Below are 21,258 nucleotides of genomic sequence, written 5' to 3'. Positions count from 1 at the left end.
TGACCGGACAAAGCCAGATGTTGGAGCGCTCTAGCTCCTGCTCAAAAACAAGCCCAAAGTATCAAGAGATAGCCTATAATAAGCGGACATGGCAACGCTGACGCTGAAAAGCAGCATGAAATAGGAGAAAGGGAGGTGTGTTCGCGCGTGCGCACGGACGACGTGCCGCGTAGTTTTCCCATTTTTGTGTGGAGTTGAATTGGTGACGTCACGAACTAGTCCCCACACCACAGTCAGTCAGTGCTGCTGGACTGGAGCTCCTCCACACAGATTGAAGCAACCATCCACACACACATGTAACCACCAGCAACAACCAACGGAGGTATCGGCGCTCCACAAAGGAGGAAAAAAACGCTTTTTTCCCCCTTTTTTATTTTATTTTTTTAAGTTTTTGGCATGGACTAATTCTTAACTGAGCCGACACAGTTTCAAGGACTCGTCTAGGACTGGACGTTTTTTGGTGGCATGGTTGAGTGAGACAGAGAGACATCATTACAGACAAGACAGAGGTTACACTGTGCCTGTGTGTGTGTGCATCATGTTTGAATGCCGATGATCAATTAGAAATATACATGAGCGTGCAGCAGCACTGCCTATAGCCTCGGGCTGTAGCCCCTTTTTTATTTTATTTTATTTAGGGTTTTCATTGTTTTATTATTACAGAAGCTTGCCTATCCAAAGCGTTCCACTGTGCGTGACTACGGGTGCAATTCGCCGACAATCGCACCCCGGGGCCAGGGGTTCGGATGTGGTGCTCGACCGTATTGTTTGGTTTTAGAATTCCAGCCAACTTTCCCTTTATACGTTTATAACGGCAGTGCCAACGGGCATTGCTCAGGAGATGGCAATGAGGTTGTTCTGCTTGGGATTTATACTCACGTTGGAGATAATATCTCCTGTTGGAGCAATCGAAGGTAAGTAAGAGCCCCCTGTCTGTGTTGTTATTTTTGCATTGTGATAGACTCTACTCGAGAGAGCGTGACCACTTTTGCAAAGCATCTCCGTGTGTGTGTGTGTGTGTGTGTGTGTGTGTGTGTGTGTGTGTAGGCCTACATTCATCAGAGTTGAAACCAACAGCTATCTTCACAACACAGTGCGCCAGACCAACAGGGAGAGATAGATCGATGCATTCGTGAGAAAAAGATTTAATCAGAGAAGGTGGGCCATTGTAGCCTACCGTAGGATAGGGTACTACAGTACAGGCAAGCAGTTGCTATGCCGATTATTATTTTCTGAATGTTTATGCCATTTCTCAGTGCTTATGTTTTACCAGACATAATAGGCCTATTAGGATGAAAGGCAATGATGTTGCCACACAGGGAACGTTCAGCAGGTAAAAAGGCAATCGCAGCATTTAAATGAACAGCCCCGTTTCCACACAAGCGAAATGTCTCCCTGGCTGCGACAAAATATCAATATCGCCGCTCCATTATGCAATATATGCACACGATTCTTCAACAATATGCTTTGTTATCATAGATGTCAAGGGAGAACACGTAGGCTAGCCATTTAAATGTGCTGGTTTGTTCAGAAAATCGGGGGAGCACGCGTGAGTTGTGAATCAAACCTGTGGAACCTATTGTTGGGATCAGTTTTCATCGTTTGTTTTGACATACTTCACGAATGGGCAAACAGTTGTGTTTGGCTGTGCAGTACTGTGCATCTTAATGGCGAGGCTTGCCCCGACGTGCAGCGTCGGTAGCTGAAAAATCACAATTTTATCTCAACAGGCCGTACACCTTCCAGTGACAGCCAGGTAGCCTACTGACTGATGATAGAGAAATTAATTCAATAGCTGGACAATTACCCTCTTAACCCCGTCGTGAGGTGCGGTTGTCAGATTTCAGTGGGGCTCCTTTAATCCCTGATTAGATATTAAAAGGTGCATCATTGGTGACTTGTTGAGTGAACAACACCAGCGTGCGTTTTTGGAGAATGCAATGAAATTACAGTTGAGTAACCTGTGCAGTTTTTTTTCGAAGGAGGCATGTCAGCTTGGAACCCAATGTTAAAGATTGCCTGGAGGTCTCCTTGTCTTTAACATTGGGTTGCAATGAAATCCCATCATGTTCGGTGGTAGGTGCACTGTGAATTATTAATGTCATTAATTATTCTTAACATCTTTGCAAGAAATCCCAAGCTATTTACAAGACAAGATTGTGGGGTTGTTTCCATGCAGACTTGATGGATGGAGAACCAAACACACTGCTCCTTCCCCTTTCAGTTTCCTATTCCATATTTGTTGTGGTAAAATGAAAATTACCACACTGACCTCAACAGTAAAGAAACAGCTGTTTATTGATAGTATGCAGTTCGTTCCTTTATTATTATCATCCTATTATTTCTAAATGTCATTATCTGTGCTGTAAATGTGTTCACTAGTATTCACTAGTCAGAGTGAAATGCATACTGAACTCAGTAAGCTCCTCCTACCTCATCCATAACATCTGGACACAGGAAGACCATTAATCCAATGTGGATGTGACTGTGGGGGAGGGGCTAGCTAAAGGAGTGGTGCGTGGGAGGTTGTGGGGGGCCAAAACAAAATAAACTTAACCAGGAATCAGCTCTGGAGGCACTCCATGGCACCACTGACAAATGAGTCACCTCATGGACAAGAGAGGCAGAGCTAGCAATGCCACACTGGACTAGATGTATCATGTGAGCAATGGTGTAAAAAGTACTCACATTTTGTACAGGTATCATTGCTGAAATTAGAAATACTCTGTTACAAGTAAAAGTCCAGAATTACATTAAAGTACAAAAGTATTGGCATCAAAATGTACTTAAAGTAGCAAAAGTAAGTGCTAAAATGTTAGAAAATATCCGATCTACAAGCTCACAACGTCTATTTTCAAATAGCTTATGTATAAACTTGGGCTAAAGTGGTTCGTGTATGTTTTATAATAGAATAATTTATATCTGCAAACAGTGCAAAGTAACTAGTAACTAAAGTTCTCGAATAATTGTAATGGAGTAAAAGTACAAAATACTCCAGTAAAGTAAAAGTACCTCAAAATTGTCCTTAAGTACAGTATTTAAGTAGATTTACTTAGTTGCTTCCAAGCACTGGATGTAAGAGCTCTTGCCAATGCTGAATGTTGATGGCGCAACTTGCGGCTGCCCAGTGACACAGGCTGGTCCGCAAGGATGGAGGTGAGGACATGAACCCCGGGGTCGGCCAACCTACCCAACTGATAATCAGGGTTCCCACGGTCATGAAATTCCTGGAAATATTTTGAAATTATAAAAATATTTTTCCAGTACTGGAAAAGTTTTGGAATTGATCAAGGGTCCTGGAAGGTCCTGGAAAAAATAGCTATGCATTGTCTTTGGTTATTGATTTTGTTAACCTCTGAAATGACAAATTAAACATTGATTGGCCAAATTGTCAAATATTAGAGGCAGAAATTGTGAAAATAGCCGATCTACATGCTCACAACGCCTCGCGTTGAGAACCACTGGCATACACTACCTATCTTTGGGCATTGCGCATAGGAGTAAGCGACTTGTTATTGAGCTGAATTATTGTTATATAGTCCTGGAAATTGGGTTAAATATTCTGGAAAAGTTTTGGAAATTAATTGGTAAAAATGTGTGGGAACCCTGGATAATGCTTGGATTTATCAGAATCACCACCATTGGGGCCGCCCGCGGCACGAACCCAGGACCGAGAAAGTATTGAAGAAACCACGGTCAGATGGTCTGTACCGCAGTGTTGTTGGTTGCAGTAGTTTGACGGGCAGATTTGGCACATTGAGTAACAGAACTTAGTGCCCACACAACATGGAAACACGTCACACAGTGTACAGTTGTTATGACATTTGACAATTAGTGTGTCTGTGGTGTTCGGAGTGAAACTTGAATAAACCACTTAAACTCTTTATACTTTGCTGACCGGGGTCCCCCAGGACTCTAGTCTACACTAAATCCGCTAGTATTTCCCTCCCCAGATCTCTTCGCCAAAAAAATAGCTGATCTACAAGCTCACAACGTGTCGCTTGTAGATCTGCCATTTTCGCAGAATGTCCACCCACAGAATAGGGGACACTATAGGGTTAAAGTGGTTAAAAAACCAGTGCATGGACGTTGCATTAAATTATGGCCGCGCTGACATGCTGTATATGATCGTATAATCCCCATCAGAAAGTATAGTGAATGCTTGGTGAAATGTGCAGATGTGGGTCAGAGGTTAAAGAGGTTGAATTCCTGAGGAGCCTACAGTCTGTTTGAATGACCTTTTAATGGGACCTGGCTTTAGCTTTCCTTAGAACTATCCCTGGAAAACATCTGTTGGAAAAATGCAGCATCCTTCATACAAATTCAACAGATAATAGTACTCGGATTTCTCTCTCCAGCTTTTTACACCTGGTTGTGGCCTGAGTTATTGTACAGTTCAGAGGCAGATTATAGTCCATTACTGACAAATATTAGTTTTGAAGTCATTTGCTAAAATCTATAATAAAAATACATGGATATAATGTGGAATGTGGAATTTCAAGTAATGGAAATGAGATAGAATAGGACTTTGTTCAGCAGGCTTTTGTCATTTAAGTAACCTAAAGAAGAATACGCAATATCCAAAAGTACCAGGCCCTAGAATCCTTGACCAAGTAAAAGAAATGCATGTCTCTTGTCAGTATATGAACAGAGACATCCTCTTTTCTTTTTTTAACACTCCCTCTTCCTGTTCTGCATTGTCGATTTAACTTGAGATCTTAAGCTGAAGACAGATTAGCATGAATGTCTTCAGTGTGGTTCCCCACATGCAAAAGCGGAACACCACACATGAAAGAGTATTTTGTGATTGTGAATAGCATGTACAGTATTGTGAAATGTGAATGATGTTTTCTGGTAGCTAGGTCTACATCACTGTTTACTCTGTTTAGCTCCTAAGACCCAGAAATCTGTGGATTCACTGGATTGGCTTATTGAACAAAATACGGAGTGTGAGTGAGTATTAATGCGGCTCTGTAAGATGCCATGGGTTGTTGCAGGCTATAAAAACTGTGGTTCTCTCCCTGTCTGATAGGAAGATGTTACATTCTTCTTGGTGTGATGATGACTGTCTTTTTTTCAGCCAGTCTTATGATGTCGCTTTGTTCATCGTAGGTTCCTTTGAACATACCTCACATGAAAAAGGGTAAACCAACATCACCACAAGTACATTTTCCGTTTGAGACATGAAATAAATAGATCTTCTATCCATGCATTTTTACAGGTAGAGTAAACAAAGTAGTTCAAACATTGCAACTGGTTGCAACATTTGCCTCACATCGTGCACGACTGTGTGAATGTTGGCTTTTTGACATAATTTCCCTTTTGTGCATCATTGATGGTGAACTCCTCACCCGCCGCCTCGGGCTGGCCACGAAACGAAAGATTGTCTGCACTCTAGGGACTTTTTTTTTTAAAACTGCTCTTCCTTGTCCTCGTCTTGTGTCAATCTAAGATCCACCTCAAGCACACGCTCCAGCGGATGCATGCGTGTTTAGCAGCGCCTGAAGCCCAAAAGCCTAATATCTTCCTTGGCCATAAGGAAAGGGGGATTCCCTTGTGGCTGAGGCGGTAGGCTTGGGTTAAATGTTTTGTTTCTCATGCGAGAGACCTGGGTTCGATTCCGGGTGGTTACACTTGGGGGAAATCGCATAGGTTGCTGGGCGAATCAATTGAACACATAAGACCCCCCCCCCCCCAGTGGCTTTTACACCTGGGCCTGGCCAGAGGAGAGGAGACAGTATATGGAGATAAGATTTCAATTTCATGGACTGCTGCCTTGTGCCAAACCTGTCTACTTCTATAACATTCAGTCATTGCACTCAACATGAGGGTGTTGCCTGTGAATGCTGCATGGACTTGCTGGTTGCTACTGTAGCTGTTTCATAGAGCACTGTTTCCCAAACAGTGGGTCGGGACCCATGTTTGTGTCGCAGACCAAGTTTTATGGGTTGAGAGTAAATGTCTACTTTTTTTCTGTTTCCTACATTATATATGTGTGTGTGTGTGTGTGTGTGTGTGTGTGTGTGTGTGTGTGTGTGTGTGTGTGTGTGTGTGTGTGTGTGTGTGTGTGTGTGTGTGTGTGTGTGTGTGTGTGTATTTATGTATGTATACATATATTTTAGACATACATTTTGCAAACGTCAAACTTTTCATTTGAGTCTTGAGCTAAAAAGTTTGGGAACCACTGTCTCTGTGGCTCTCAACGTGGGGTCCAGGGACAGCCAGGGGCCTACAATTTAGTTATTTAGAATACGCTCTTGTTCTGAGCATCATTAAGTATCAATAAAGGTAAGTAAATATTAAATAGGTAAAATAGGAAATATTAAATAATCACATAAATAAACCGAGAGAACAGCATTGTGGTGGTTCCAGGAGGTTCCTGGCTAAATGATTAATTGTTAGGAATGGGAACAAAATGGACCCTTAGTGTGACTCAGAGTTTAAATAAATGCTGAGGATTTTACAGTGTCGATTGGGGTCCAAGAAATAGAAATCATATCAAGTGGGTGTCTGCTGTAGTGATGGGCAATCCCGTTCATTTCAGTGAACGGATCATTTCTTTCACGTTCACGGTAATGATCCGTTCAAAAGATTCGTTCAAATGATTAGTTCATAGCTTGATCGTCCCATGAAAAACACAATCGCGAGAGCGTTTTTATTAAGTCGCGAGTATAGCCCGCCGTCGCGTCCTGTCTGCCGGCCGAGGCTATTAGGGGGAGGGGCGGGGGTGTGAACAAAAGTGTGAACGATCCATTTCAGGGATTTGAACGAATCGTTCACAAGTCATGCTAATGATTCGAATCTTATGAACGAATCACTCATGAACGACACATCACTACTGTGCTGTGGCCTGATGCATATCAAACTGGGCATCCTTGAAATTGAAACTTTTTCAGGCCGTTTCTAGGTATTAACTCTCCTACTGCCAGATTATTTATTTATTTATTGGGTCTGGTGCCATCAAAAAGCGGCTTACCTTTGCGACGTTATAGCAGATAGACAGACATTTATTTTTTTATTTTTTTATTTTTTTTTTATTGTGCAATAGTGCACTTTGGTCTGCCAGGCAGCAGAGGGCGGCGTCATGCGAGAATGAATGTGAATTTGCCTGTTATGTGTTGAAGAAGAAGAAGACCAGTCACTGGCCACAGAGCCTTACAGCCAGAGGAAATCAACAAGGAAGTGAATTGTTCTCCGTTGATCTAACGCATAATGGATTTTTTACACCATCACCGCGGAAATTGTGTTGACAGTACACGGCCGCGCGACCCCTCATCAGCTTACAGTGATCAGACGAACGAACCGAACGAGCGCCGTATTGGCATCGAGGTTCTGTAAAAAATGGGGCGAACGTGAACGTTCAAAGCGTGGGGAGAGTTAAAAGTCAGGAAAAAAGTATTTAAATTGTCGTGTGGGGACCCTGACCCACAGGTTGAGAACCAATGTTGTAGAGGATGTGGTCCAGTAGTGTGTAATACCTTGAACGACAATTCAAGATAAATAATGCACCTTACTTCGCGTGTATCAAAACAGCATCCCGGTATCTGCAGTGGAAGCTTGTGATTGGCTGAACCGGAGGTAGGGAGCGCTCCGTTGGATTCCCCTGGACCGCGCGGAGGTGACGAAATTCGGGGGGCTGAAGATTTACTATTCTGTCCATAACGGCACATAAGTCGGTAACGGCGCTGAGTCGGCTAATGCGACCGTCGCAACGCTCGACTATGCAATGTTTCATAACATATATAATCATAAACATTCTATATTTATAAGGTCAAGTATTCTACTTAATAATTGGGACTAATTAAGGGGTTTGCATTAATGGGGTCCGCTCCAAAAAAGATAAAGAAAATAAAAGAGACAAGACAAACATAAGACAAGCAACAAAGCGTGGGACTGGGAGGATGACTTGAATGATGCAGATTTAAGCAGGCTGCGTATTCTGCTTAAAGAAGAAACAAACAAAAAGCGACAGAGATCTCATATATGGGCATAAAATGGACGCATATAAACAGATATCTCCATCTATACTATAATTTTGCGAATGTCTGAGTGAGTGAGTGTCTGAGTGAGTGTCTGTCACAGCGTTTCTCCTCAGTGGCTGGAGCAATTGATCTGAAATCGCATCACCATAAGCATATGAACACACCTGACATAACTGTGAAGCCCGTTTGTCACTTTCACAAATCGTATGCTGTATATTAGCATTTTTATGGTGTATCTATATCTATTTAGCCTACAGTACCTTTTGTGACCACACATGTTAAGGGAGGGGCGCTGTTGTTCAGGCCATGCACAATCACACACAAACCCACACACACACACACACACACACACGGAGGGGGGGGGGAGTGTGTGTGTGTGTGTGCAGGCGGGCGGGCGGGCGGGGGGGGTCTGGCCCTGTTACAGATGTTGTCCAAAAATCATGCAGATCGGTACACAGTATCTCTGTAGCCGTTAAATGGAACGGGTATTTCTTACATTGATGCTCCTACATATTAGCATGCAAGCACCAGTTAAAGTTACTTTCCATCCCTCATATACTGTGTGCACAGTGCACATCCCATAACCCACACACTGCACATCATTTCGGAGCTCATATCTTTGAACGGGTAAGGGCTACACCACCACTTTTCAACCTATGTTCATATAATTGGTCCTCACTCAAAAATAGCTTTTCTTTTTTTTTTTTTTTTTTTTCTCAAAGGAGGGCTGTGGGCAGGTCAGAAACCCATAGTCTTGTGACATCATCGATTGCCAATCCAGCTTATAGAAACTGCAGGCTTTCTATTCCTGAAAAGTTGCAATTTTAAAGTGGAAGCCATTGTTCTCGCGATAATAAAAATCTAAATATTTTTTTCAAAAATATTGATTAAATTTTTTTTGGGGAAAACTATGATGTCAGAAGACGATGGATTCTGAACTTCCCACAGCTCTCCTAGGAGACTTGGACCAAGTAGAAAAAAATTGTGATATTTTATCATGAACATTAGTGAGGACCTATTATATGAAGACAGGTTGAAAAGTGGTGAACTACTCCTTTAGATAAAAAGATATCTCCATATATGGCATATATGGGCATAAAATGGACGCAGAATCACAAAGATCTCCATATACGGGCATAAAGGGACACAGACAGACAGATACAGAGATCTCCATATATGGGCATAAAATGGATGCAAATAGACAGATATCTCCATATATGGCCATATATGGGCATAAAATGGACCCAGGATTATATCTGCAGTGATCTCCATGTATGGACATAAAATGGACGCCGACAGACAGACAGATACAGATATCTCCATATATGGGCATAAATGGACACAGGCAAACAGATGGTCAAGACGGGTCCTATGACAACAGGTATAATGGGGTTTGCATTAAAGGGCGGGGCATTCATTCCCTATTTACATCGTTCCCGAGTTCGGGCGGCCCAGCTTCTAGTAGTTATAATAGGCCTACATTTACAGTAGTTTTAGGCATTTTGGTTTGATAAGGTTGTGGTGGGCAGAACAATTTGTCCTTGTTTATTTAACTATTTTTACTTTATTAATTATAATTAAAGACACTTCATAGTGAATTAGTGATTATAATAAATAGCCTATGACATAGGCTATTTATTACCAGTAAGACTCCCTAATCGGGAGATAAGCGACCGTAGGTGGCTTATCTCCACAAATATGGCAAAAATGTGTTTTTCCAAAATCTTCCTGATCCATGTTGATGAGATGAGTGTAGACATGCTGTGTAGTGATTTTCGTGATTTTAGGGCAAAATCTGTAGGAGCAAGCGTTCCCCCCTTATTCTATTGTCGAAACCGGGATGCTGTTTTGATTCACGCCCTTACTTCACATTCCCAACGAGGCCCTAAAGCTGCAATCCGGAATTTTTGTTTCAATGAATAAAACGTTATTTTGACCAATCTTCTGTATAGATTATGTTAATTAATACAATAGGTTTCAACCCTGTGTTTGGGTGCCAATGCCTGAAGCTCAGTATCTCCCGCTGCCCAAGTGGGAGTTCAGACGAAGCTCAATTGGTAGAAATGTTGTCTCCCTTTGAATTCTAGCAAGGACATAAATCTTATGGATTACAGCTTTATTAAACTGTTTGCTGTTATTGTGCAATTAAATTTCAATGAGATTACAGTGATGGCACACATAGACTGGGAAATATATATGTAAAGAAAGATCCTTTTGTGTTTTTGTGTTTGACACATTGAAGATTTAGGGTCTTGCCACTGAACAAAGAGGTGGTCTATTAAGATGTGAACTGCATGACAACTCATTTATGCATTGTTTATGGTTCATTCCAGGCAATTATTGAGCCACACACATTCCAGCCCTCTGCTTGCTTTGAAGTGCGTAAATGTAATGAGTGGTGCAGAGTGGATACACAGATCCGCTCTCATTCACAGTGATCCTTCTTTCTGAACTGTTTAGTCCTTTAAAGTGGGGGCTGGGGAGTGGGGACCCCCTGGAACCCCATCAAGGACCCCTGGGGTTAAATGAGCAACAGTTAGATGTCACTATTATTTCACTAGCCAAACATTAGCCCACTGAGATAATGTATAACAATGACCTGACCATACTGTAGGTTTAACTCTACACTGTTCTACAACCTGCACTAAATGTAATCTAACAAGAAAAATCTTCTTTTATGGGGGTCTGGCACTGTATTCATTTGGGGGTTCTTTGACAGAGAAAAATGTTTTAGAACCACTTGTTTAGTGGTATTCCCCTTCCTCATTTTTGCAATCTTTGTTTTTGTATACCCCGTTTCGGAGGAAAGGAGTAAACTAAAGCAAGAGGAGGATTCATGGCCATGATGTTGGCAACCTTCAACGAATGCCTCCGTTTACTTTACATTGTTGTCCGGCCTTCATTTTGTGGCCTCCCATTTTCTGTTTTCAACAGCATCAGAGTATATGTACACTCTGAGTTAACTACAGGATTTTACTGTGTGAAGATTGGGCAAAACTAGACCTGGCAGAGGAACCCCTTGAATGTATCTCTGTTAAATCAGTGTCATTCTCTCACTCTCACCGTTGGCCCTGCCCTCTGTGGGCTTTTATGGCTGAGTGTGTCCTGTGACGGCATGCAGAGCCTCATCGGGTTACCTCAGAGGTCACTTCTGGACCCCTTTGTTGTCCTATGACACAAAAAGGGCCTTTGGGGCACGACAGGAGGACACTAACTGCCTCTAAAGTGCAGCTGTTGTTTGTATGCATGTTCAGCCACTTTGAAAATGACTTTTGTGGATTACAAGTTGATTGGCCTGAACCTAGATGTTGCGTGTGTCCTGTAAGCCGGTCAACTGTGTTGATACTGGCCAGTGGGTTGGCCTGCACAAAGCTAAGTGGTTGTTTCCATTGGACGGACTCTACACAGTGCTGCCATTGAATGAGTTGTGGTTCAGCAGTGGCCACGGCAGTGCTCAGGCCAGGCCATAGGATAGGACTTTTGGCCTATAATATTGTGTACTTGTGTCACACATTTTTTTCCTTCTCTCTACCACTTTCAACCTGGTGTCCCTATTTTGGGGCGAGCCATAAGTGGGGATTTTCAAAAAACTGTAAAAAGTTTAGAACATTTTAACCAACGATGTTGGTTCACAACACTGTTATAAATTGCAGTATAAAATACGTCTTAAATTGGACTCTCTTCACTTACCTGTAAAACAATCTGTGTGCCTCCCCCCTATTAGAGCTTGTGGATCAGCTATGATTGCTGCTTGCAACACATTGTTGTACAATGATAAGGCTTAAACAGTTAATGATGAGTCTAAATGTAACTATTTATTTTAAAACTGTGTGCTTCCCCTTATACTGAAGATTGACTGTAGAATGATTTTATATTCAAACTCAAAGTACTCTGCCTCTCTAGTTAGAGAGAGAGAGAGAGAAAAAAACTCCTTCCTTTTGAATAATTAATGCACCACAAACATCCAGGAATAACCAGAAGTTCCTCTGCCCTCATTCTCTTCCTCTTCTTGGTCATTGTTTGGCTTTAGTTGTTACTTAAAAAGCTGGGGTTCTTGCTTTGAAATCTTGCTAAACAAGAGCACAGAGAAATCATTTCAAACCTGACCTCAGGGGCCTAATTACATACTGTGGTTGGCTTGCTGTTTTCTTTTTATTTTATTTTCAGTCCTTTTTTTCCCCCCCCTTCCCCTCCTCAGTCCATGGAACACTCTGGAAGACCCAAGTTCCACAACATACTGTAGTAGGATCAGTGAGCACTGAAGAGAGGGGTGATGGGTGATGAGAAACAGCCCTGGTCTTGCGTACTGCAGCCGCAGTTCTTTTCCACCTCCCTGTCACCCCAGTGAACGCACCACCACGCACACCGAGACCCACAGGCCAATTTATTTATTCAAGCCCCCCCCCTTTCAGATTCCCATTTGTACCCTTATCTTTTAACTGCATTTAATAGAATCCATGCTCTGACGCTCTGCCTGGAAATTATTCACGAGGGGATGGGATTGGTTGGAGCACTGCGATTCCACTTTGATGAGCTCAGTGTTCTAGGCATGCATGTGAAACAAACGTAGTTTTCACATTTATATCTGCTTGGCAAACAGTTCAGCTGTGTTTCAGTTCTCTTTTTAAAGCCTTTTCTTTTTGTTGTAATTAAGGGTTCCATACTCTATCTGTGCTTGGAGGAAAGTTGACATTTTCATCATGGCACATTACTGTATATGAATCTATTTGCACAGAAGAGTTGGGACAGTCACAGCACAGCCAATTAAATCTTCATCGAATGAAAAACCCTTTGAGTTGTAAGAGTGCAGTTATCACACATGTTGCATACCCCGATGCTTCCTTCAGTATACAAGCAGAACATGTACTTTTTACTACGTTTTACCCGCGGAATTCAAAGCCCTTTGCTTTTCTTAAAATCCGATTCTATTCTTCTTCGAGTGAGTATCTTCTTCTTGAGGTGAATTCCGACACATGAAGTCAATTAGAAGGTGCTGGAATGTGCTGCGTGGGTCTGGAGTTGATTTGTGGAGCAGGGATGGTCGTGTTGTGAGAGGGAACGGGAGTGAAAGTGGGTCAGTAGTGGTGTGGTCGTGTGCTCTACAGCTGGCCACGATGTCTGACTGGAGGCTTCCATCACCAGGCTGGTTGGCTTTTTAACAATTTACCAGTATGTTCACACGGCAGCCGCCTGGCTCTCACGTCACATCGATTCACCCCACCCACCCCACTCTTCTGCTGCACCCCCCCTCCCCAAGTCTGACACCATATCAAAACGACCGTTTATTAGGGCTGTCACAATTATTACATAATCGTCTATTCGTGATTATTCAACATAATCGCGATTATTTTTCATAATCGTCTTAATCGTTTCCATGTTGAAAAATGTTCATATGAGTAAAAAATAGTGGAAATAGCCGATCTACAAGCTCACTGTGAGCATAAATGTAATATTTTTGTCCATGTTGCTCACCCCCAGTGTCAGTGTGTCTCTTTCACTCTGTCCATATTTGATTCGCATATACATCTCCTGCCAATTAGAGTCTTCTGTCCTCGTTACCTCTGAAAACCATGCACGTCTGCCAAGCCGTGGGCTAGCTCTACTGTGTGGAATCTTGCTTCTGAACGAGCTGTGGCACTGATGTGGGCCTGATGGCCACTGATAACAGTAGCCTCCTGTGACCCAGTGGGCCAGACGTGCGAAAAGGCTCCTGCTTCTCAGGTATTTCTTGGACAAATATTATGACCATTTCTAAAAAGAGAGGGTCGGCCTTCGCGCATTCCCGGGCTTCCAGTTGATCTGGAGAGTGCTTCGGCATTCATATTTAATGTCTACACTACCCTTGCCACTGAAAGTATTCCAAATGAGAGCCAATGCCAGTGCTGGAATGCTTTATAGCCTCATCAGAGAATGACAGGAATATGATATTACTGACAAACCCTGCTGAAGGGAGTTGGTTTGAAAACACTATCAGGGTGTTGTGTTTTCTAACCTTGATGTACAAACAAGAACAATGGACCTATTTCCACTAGGAAGTGCATTGTACAGTGCCTGCTGTTTGAACTGAGGGAGGCAAGATGAGCTTGTTCTGTCAGGGACCATGGTCATGGAATGATTTGCAGCCAAAACTCAAACTGGAACACCTTATTTCATTGCCAGATTTTAAGGTGGATAATGGACACGCTGTCCATGCTCATGTTTTTAAACACTGTCTGTAGTACTAATGCTATACTGTACTGTTACATATTATTTTAATTTGTATTCCATTTTCTTTTTGTCTGTTTTATTTGTATATATACTTTGTCCCTCTCTTGGCCAGGTCTCACTTGTAAGAGGTTTTTGAGCGGTGGTCACACCGTCTCCATAGCGTGGCCGTGTGTGTATCTGTGTGTGTGTGTATGTATGTATGTGGGTGGGTGCGTCCGTAGCCTGAGGTATTTAGCCTGCAATACCTTTTCTGACCACACATGTTAAGGGAGGGGCGCTGTTGTTCAGGCCAGGCACACTCACATTCACACACACATGCACGCACGCATGCACGCACGCGCGCACACACACACACACACACGCAGCCTCCACCGCTCAGTTCACACGAGTGTGATTTTTGGAGCGGTGAAAGCGCTCCCAATGAACAGGTATGTCTGTGGGTATGTCTCTGGGTGGCTGGGTGGGTGGCTGGCTGGCCGTGTCCGTAGTCTGGCAATACCTTGAGTGGCCACACACAAAACACTAGTTAAAGGAGGGGCGCTGTTTTGTGCAGGCCAGGCACACTCACCACTCACTCACAGGCACAGTTTACACTCACTCACTCACTCACTCACATAGGGTACAGCTGCTCAAATTCACCGCTCCACTTCGAACGGAGGTTTGATTTTTAACATCCTTATGACTACTTCCTGTGGAGCATCTGTAACACAAGTGTTATTTTATTTTAATATTCAATTCAATTCAATATATCACAATCAGATCTCACCTTGATCACCAATTACACGTGTGTTATGGGTTTCGCTCTAATACATGCCCAAGCAATGGTTGTTTATCTTAGGATATCTCTTAGTAGTCGTTTTTTCCACATTAACTTCAGGATTTGAATGCGGATCACCTCACGTCTTGTCATAGCATTTATAATCAAGCCACAACGTAGCTCTGGCAAGATGAGGTGCTGTAGTTGGAATGGCAGTGTTATGAAGGAAACTTACCCGTGCATGATGAAGTTACCCTTATAGGGGTTGCTGCGTGTGTATCCTAGTTTAATGGCTGTGGTGTGTGTGTGTGTGTGTGTGTGTGTGTGTGTGTGTGTGTGTGTGTGTGTGTGTGTGTGTGTGTGTGTGTGTGTGTGTGTGTGTGTGTGTGTGTGTGTGTGTGTGTGTGTGTGTGTGTGTGTGTGTGTGTGTGCGCATGCCACTGGTTTTGTCTGAGGACACTAACATAAAAGCCTTCTTCATTCCCCCTTTTTATAGGTAAAATGGACATAAATGGTTAACATCCGAGACCTAGCCTGATTTGGACCTTCCAAAAATTGTCAGCATTTTGGCAGCGCCTTTGGAAAAAAAAGCAAGTTTGCAGACTGAATTAACAATTCACATCTCTGTTTGAGATATTTCAGAGGGCTTTGAAAGGGGACTGCTGAGAGGGGGGGGGGGGGGGAGGGGGGAAGGATGCCAACCCCCCTCCTCCACCCCCAACCCTGCTCCAGTCCCAGCCTCCAAACCCCTCCTCCACCACAACCACCAATTAGGCTCAGAGGTTCTCCCCTCTGTGGTCACTTCATGCTGGTGTGTTAGAGCTATGATAAAATTAGAACCCACAATGTTTTATTTCCAGTTTTATGCCCAGTCATGGGGAACAACTGGTTCAGCCCAGCTGCTTTACACACTGGGCCCAGAGAGAGCGAGGGAATGCCGACGCACAGCGGCACCATTGCTAGACTTCAATACCTCCTCTCATGGTGGCTCATGGCTGGGTCACTGTGCGGCTGCTGGCCTTTGCTGTGTAGTTGTTTGGGCAGGATTAAATGGCCACATATAAGCACAACAAGCAAATGTGATGTATTTTAGAGTCATGTGAAGTGGAACTCAGGCTGTTGGTAATGCTAAAAGGAAGCAAAGCTAGCAGGCTGGTCTAAAGCCCTGACGTATAGATTTATACATGTTATAAATTATCCATGAGGCCAGGCCGACTGGTGCTACCTTCGCTCTTGTTCAGGGTTTGGGTGTGTGTGCATATTAACGATATCGATTTGGTTACTGGTCTCAATCCATTCTTGCATAGCTCTTCTTAATGTGCACTCCTTTTTTTATCTAAAATTTTACCCAGTTTCACGTTCAACACAGACTCTTCATTTTGCTGTCTCTTTTACATGTTTGTGTTCAAAACATTCTTTCATTCATCCTCCTCACCTTCGTTTTCTAAGGCTTGCCCCAAAACCATTGAGTGTAGGAGAGGAGTGAGTGCAAGTGAGTTGCATTTTAAAACACGTCCCTCTGTCTTTCGGGGTCTCCTCAAATATCCTGGTGTTTGTTGGTGTGAAAAAGAAGGGCCGTGATTTGATCCGCAGCACCCCCCCCCCCCCCCTCCCCCCTTTACCTCGTTGTAAATATATTTATTTAGAACCTGACACCCGCGACTCATAAGTGCCTCGCTCACCCCATACACTTTTGACTGTCACACAGAGAAGCCTGCGCTCTAAATCCCTTAGTTTGACAGTTTACAGGAACGTGACCGCAATGATACGCCACCCTCTCCGGCTCTCTTGTGATTTCAGTCACATCGCAGCCCTCCTGTGCTGCCTGCGCCACCGTCCCTCCCTTCCCCCAAACGGCCCTCCGACTGCCAAGTACGGAGGGAGGCGAGTCGTCCAGGGCAGGAGAGGGCCCGGTCCCTGCCGAGAATCACAATGAGACCATCAGTACAGTCCTTTCCAGAACATTGCTGCGCGCTGTTACAGTAACGACCTCCTAGGCCTTTATGGTCTTCATTCGTTTATAAAATAATAAATCTCTTTAACCACTTAAACCAGGTTGACCGGGGGACCCCCAGGGGTCTGTACTCGCCTACTCGGTCTCTCTTTTTGCCTTCTACACCAATTCTTTTGTAGCTTGTAGATCTGCTGTTTTCTGACAAATATTTGCCTATTATTATGACTTGCCCAGAGGGGACACTGGGGTTCGTGCGGTTAAATGTAAAAGCTCACATTTATTAATTTGGCAGCCTACTTTCGTTCTTCCTCAGGTCAGGAGACAATGTTTCATATCTTGTTACAGAGGAATTTCATAATTGCATTGTGGTTTGTAGTAGTACATTTACGGTTAAGCTCCAAATAGGATCGGATAGGATAGACTTATTGTCCCTGGGGAAATTTGTCATGGACCCCATGCAGCTGCTGTTAAAATACAAAGACGACAACATGCAGTACAAATAGGCTATTTCAATGCAAAGCAGTGTTACTCGTATTACAATACCACTGGCTAGAGTAGTTCCTAGATTTGCTATTAATTTCCCCTGCTTAATAGTGGGGACACGTAGAGTATAGCTGAAGAGTACGCTAAAGACTGACTAGGGCAAAAAAAAAAACATATTTGAACAGGGGACCCCCGTTCAAATATGATAAGTACTTTGAACGGCAGGAGACATTATGATTAGTTTGACACTGTTCCATCGATAAATATTGTGAAAATAGCTGGTCTACAAGCTTACAACACCTCGCGTTGTGAGCTTGCACATCAGCCATTTTCTTTCTTCCTTCTTTCTTTTGCATAGTTTGTTGATTACTTTTGATTAATTAATGGTCTTTGTTCTTTTTTTATGGTATTAAATTGACACTTCGCTCACGGTCCCAACCCACAGGTTGAGAACCACTGTGTGTAGGGAGCTCTTTAAGTTCAGTCTCCAGCCAGTGTTTCTCTCAGTGTGGCTGAGCTAAACCATGTCAGCAGTGCCAGAATACCAACGGGTCACGGAGGCTGTGTGGCGCAGCCACCCTGCGGCTCACCTCAACAATCTCTGCTGACTCCCACAACGCTCAGGCAAGAGGCAATATCCAGACAGGGTCAGACAGTGATTGAATGCTCAGTTATGTCTGTGCCGTGAGATGTGTGAAAGGGCCTCTGTGTCAAAAAAGCTGAAAAACATCTACGAGGGCAATAAAAAAAAAAGGCAGAAAAAGTTTCAATCTCAAGAGGAGACAACAAACAAACTTTTGAACTTAAAGGCGCCTGTGTCTTCCAGCAGGCTTGTAGTTGGTTTTCTGAATAGGGTGTCCCTGTAGTTCTTTTGATGCAAAATGTACTGCTGAACTTGGGCTGACCCTTGCGTGTCACTTTGCCCTGCTGGGCAAAAGATCTACTTCCCTTCGGGCCGGGAAAAAAAAATCCAGTCAGGATCCTGAATAGAACTAGAGTTGCTTGTTGACAGGCTTAAAAAAAGAGGAAACATAAAAAGAAAAAAACCCAAAATGGATAGTTTTGCAGTGCTTGGGGTAAAATGTCATTTCCATTCACTGGCGTGTAGTGTAGTGGATACTGTGGATGTGGGGGATGTTAAAGGGGCTACACCATGAATTTAAATTTTTCCAATTTTTATGTATTCTTTTGGTGTCCCACCAGCAAGTTCTATCCTCACAAAGTCCTATTTCTCAGTTTATGGGCAGATCTATGTAAGCAGGTGTCAGTCCTCCCACGCAGGACAAGGTGGTACTGCAGCTGAAAATGCTCTGAAAGCCAGGCAGAAATGACAGGGGCTCTGTATTCAGGAGTGGTAATTTAGCCTCAAACCTTTTGAAAAACGTTTTTGGGACACAAACAATGTTATATAAATTATTTTTAAATGCATGGTATAGGACCTTTAAGGGTTTGAATTCCATTGACCTCTGTTTGTAAGTCAAAAGCCGTTCCCGTCGCAATTGGCTTTATTTGATGACTCATCACCTTTCCCTTCCCTTTTTTTTTGCAGCTCCCAAGACCTGCAGCCCTAAGCAGTTTGTCTGTAAGGACCAGGTGACCTGCATCTCCAAAGGCTGGCGCTGCGACGGCGAGAAAGACTGTCCAGATGGATCAGACGAATCACCAGATATCTGTAAGTACGGTATATGGAATAAACATCTCTTTTCAACAGGCTTTCCCCCCCACCCCCACCCGACCCTTTTCCGAGCTTATGGGCTTATTATAGGGCAGGCTGTTTATTTATTTTTTCCTATTCATATTTCTCGAAGATTAATCTTTTGCATTTCAACCTTATAACAAAAATAACATTTCCCCCAAAATGTCACTGAGCTAAAGGTCACGGTGACACGGTTGATATTTTCCCCATATTGAGAAACATATTGCATTATGCATGTATGGCATCACTACCTACCTCTAGGCAGAGCCAGTTTAAAAGCTACATTCCAGGACTTATTTGAGTAAATAAAATATTATTTAAACAACAAGCATATCTGCAATGGTTGGAGATGGTCTTATGAGAAATGACCACAACCGTGGTGTCGGGTTGGACACTGACTGGTTGACAGACTAGTATCAATAAAGCAGATAACACAACAGGTTAAGGTGGTTGCCCACTGCACTGCGTGTTTTTGTTGCGTTTTGGAAATCCGAAAGCCGTAGGCCAGGGAGAGGGAGAGGAAACGGAGAGAGAGCAAGGGACTCAGTGCGACAGCTGCAAAAATCGAAAAAAATCAACCCTGGTCCGAGAATAAATACGAAACGGGCGGCAGTGTGCAAACGTGATTGACATAACGTGAGGTTGATTTTTTTTATTCACGCACTCCGAAATTCACTCCGATATTCGGCCCGAAAAACGCAGCAGTGTGCAAAGACCTTTAGACACGAGATGTACCGCTCGTACATTGTTGCAATGACCTCTCTCCGTCGGGACTCGGGAGAGACATAAAACTTGATAAAAAAGACATAAAAACTTTGCTATGTGCCTTGCCTGAGGCAGAGGTCAGGTTGTGCCCTTTTCAACGAAGGCCACGGGGTTATAACGTGTGTGCCCTGGCTTCTCTGGTGAGCTATAGCTCTAATTAGCCGGCCATGTTTAGTCTGGCTGTTGGGGGAATACGTCTGGAAGTCTTGAGGGATCCGTGTGGTCCCAATGAGTGTTGTCCCCGCCGCACACGCATCTGCCAACCTTCCTCTAGTCTACGCCAGTGGTTCTCAACCTTTCCAGGCCGCGAACCCCCAAAAGAATCACATTTTAACTGGGAACCCCCCCACACTGACGAGCACTGATTTGAGACATTACAATTTGTATAACACGGTTCTATTTTCACAATCCTCTAATATTTGACAATTTGGCCATGTTTAATTTGTCATTTTAGAGGTATTAAAAAGTCCTTGAATTGTCACTTTAGAAATGTGCATAGACCCTCTATACACTTAAACTACATGTTGGGTTGTTTACTGTTGAGTGAGAAAACAATGTTGCACATTAAGTTAATTGTCTGGGGAACCCCCAAAATAATTAGGTTGAGAACCACTGCTCTGCGCTGCCATACATGAACCATAAAGTCTCCCTGGCAGAAACAAAACAATCTCTCTGTTTATATGGAGGTGCTAATGGCGATTTTAGTGTCTGAATGTGCCACACCTCACATCTGTCAGGCAGCAGAAGATTCTCGCAGCCGTGGAGCGGCGATGAGCAACGCAGACTGACGAGCGGCTGTTATTACCGGAGTGACCGCCATTAACCATCGGCAGATGGGCGTCGGGTTCGATGTGTGGAATGACTCGGGGTAATAAATTGTGTTATGTTTCTGTGTTCGCGGGGCCAATAAAACATGAACCGTAGGTGTTGGAATTTACAAAGTTGAGTTTATTTGGATTCTTCCTCCCCAGACGCCATCATCTATAGTACTGTTCTCCTCGGGGCTCAGGAGGAGTTTTGTTGTGCTCCGTTTCTCTGTTGTTCAGATGTGTCCAATGTTTGACAGTTCAGCCTCCGAGCAGCTCATTTCAGACGTTTGCTGCTGCTTCAGTGCTAAAATGTGTTGCTTGGGAGATGAAGAAGAAAGATTCATTTGAATGTCAACGTAGTCTGCTCTATTTCCTCCTGCTGCATGTGACAGTTTATGTTTACTCAAAATTCTACGTTTAGAGAGTCTTCTGTAAAAAAACAGGTTTTTCTTTCAGCCACTTTCAACCTGGAATCCCCATTTTGTTAATCATTATTGGCAAAAATATTAAAATGTTCAACTTTTTTAAATATAGCGGATCTGTAAGCTCACACTGCATCGTAATGCCTAATGCGACTCGTGAGCTTGTAGATCGAAAGTATTCAG

At 43.3% G+C, this 21,258-nt stretch overlaps 1 protein-coding gene across 2 annotated transcripts in view; it reads left to right on the top strand.

Moving 5' to 3' along the window:
• The first annotated feature begins 280 nt into the window (after positions 1-280).
• The window catches only part of lrp1ab (low density lipoprotein receptor-related protein 1Ab), a 194,103-nt gene continuing 173,125 nt past the window's right edge, over positions 281-21,258 (top strand). For both annotated transcript variants that reach the window (XM_080734198.1, XM_080734197.1), the window contains exons 1-2: positions 281-914; positions 18,933-19,055. In XM_080734198.1, coding sequence (XP_080590324.1) covers positions 842-914; positions 18,933-19,055 — 196 coding nt within the window. In that variant the 5' untranslated portion in view covers positions 281-841. The remainder of the gene's footprint in view (positions 915-18,932; positions 19,056-21,258) is intronic.

This window comes from Nannobrachium achirus (genome assembly GCF_963921795.1).
Source record: "Nannobrachium achirus genome assembly, chromosome: 9".
In the NCBI taxonomy this organism is placed as follows: domain Eukaryota; kingdom Metazoa; phylum Chordata; class Actinopteri; order Myctophiformes; family Myctophidae; genus Nannobrachium; species Nannobrachium achirus.
The sequence above is the reverse complement of the archived record's forward strand: the minus strand, read 5'-3'. Positions and strand labels throughout refer to the sequence as shown.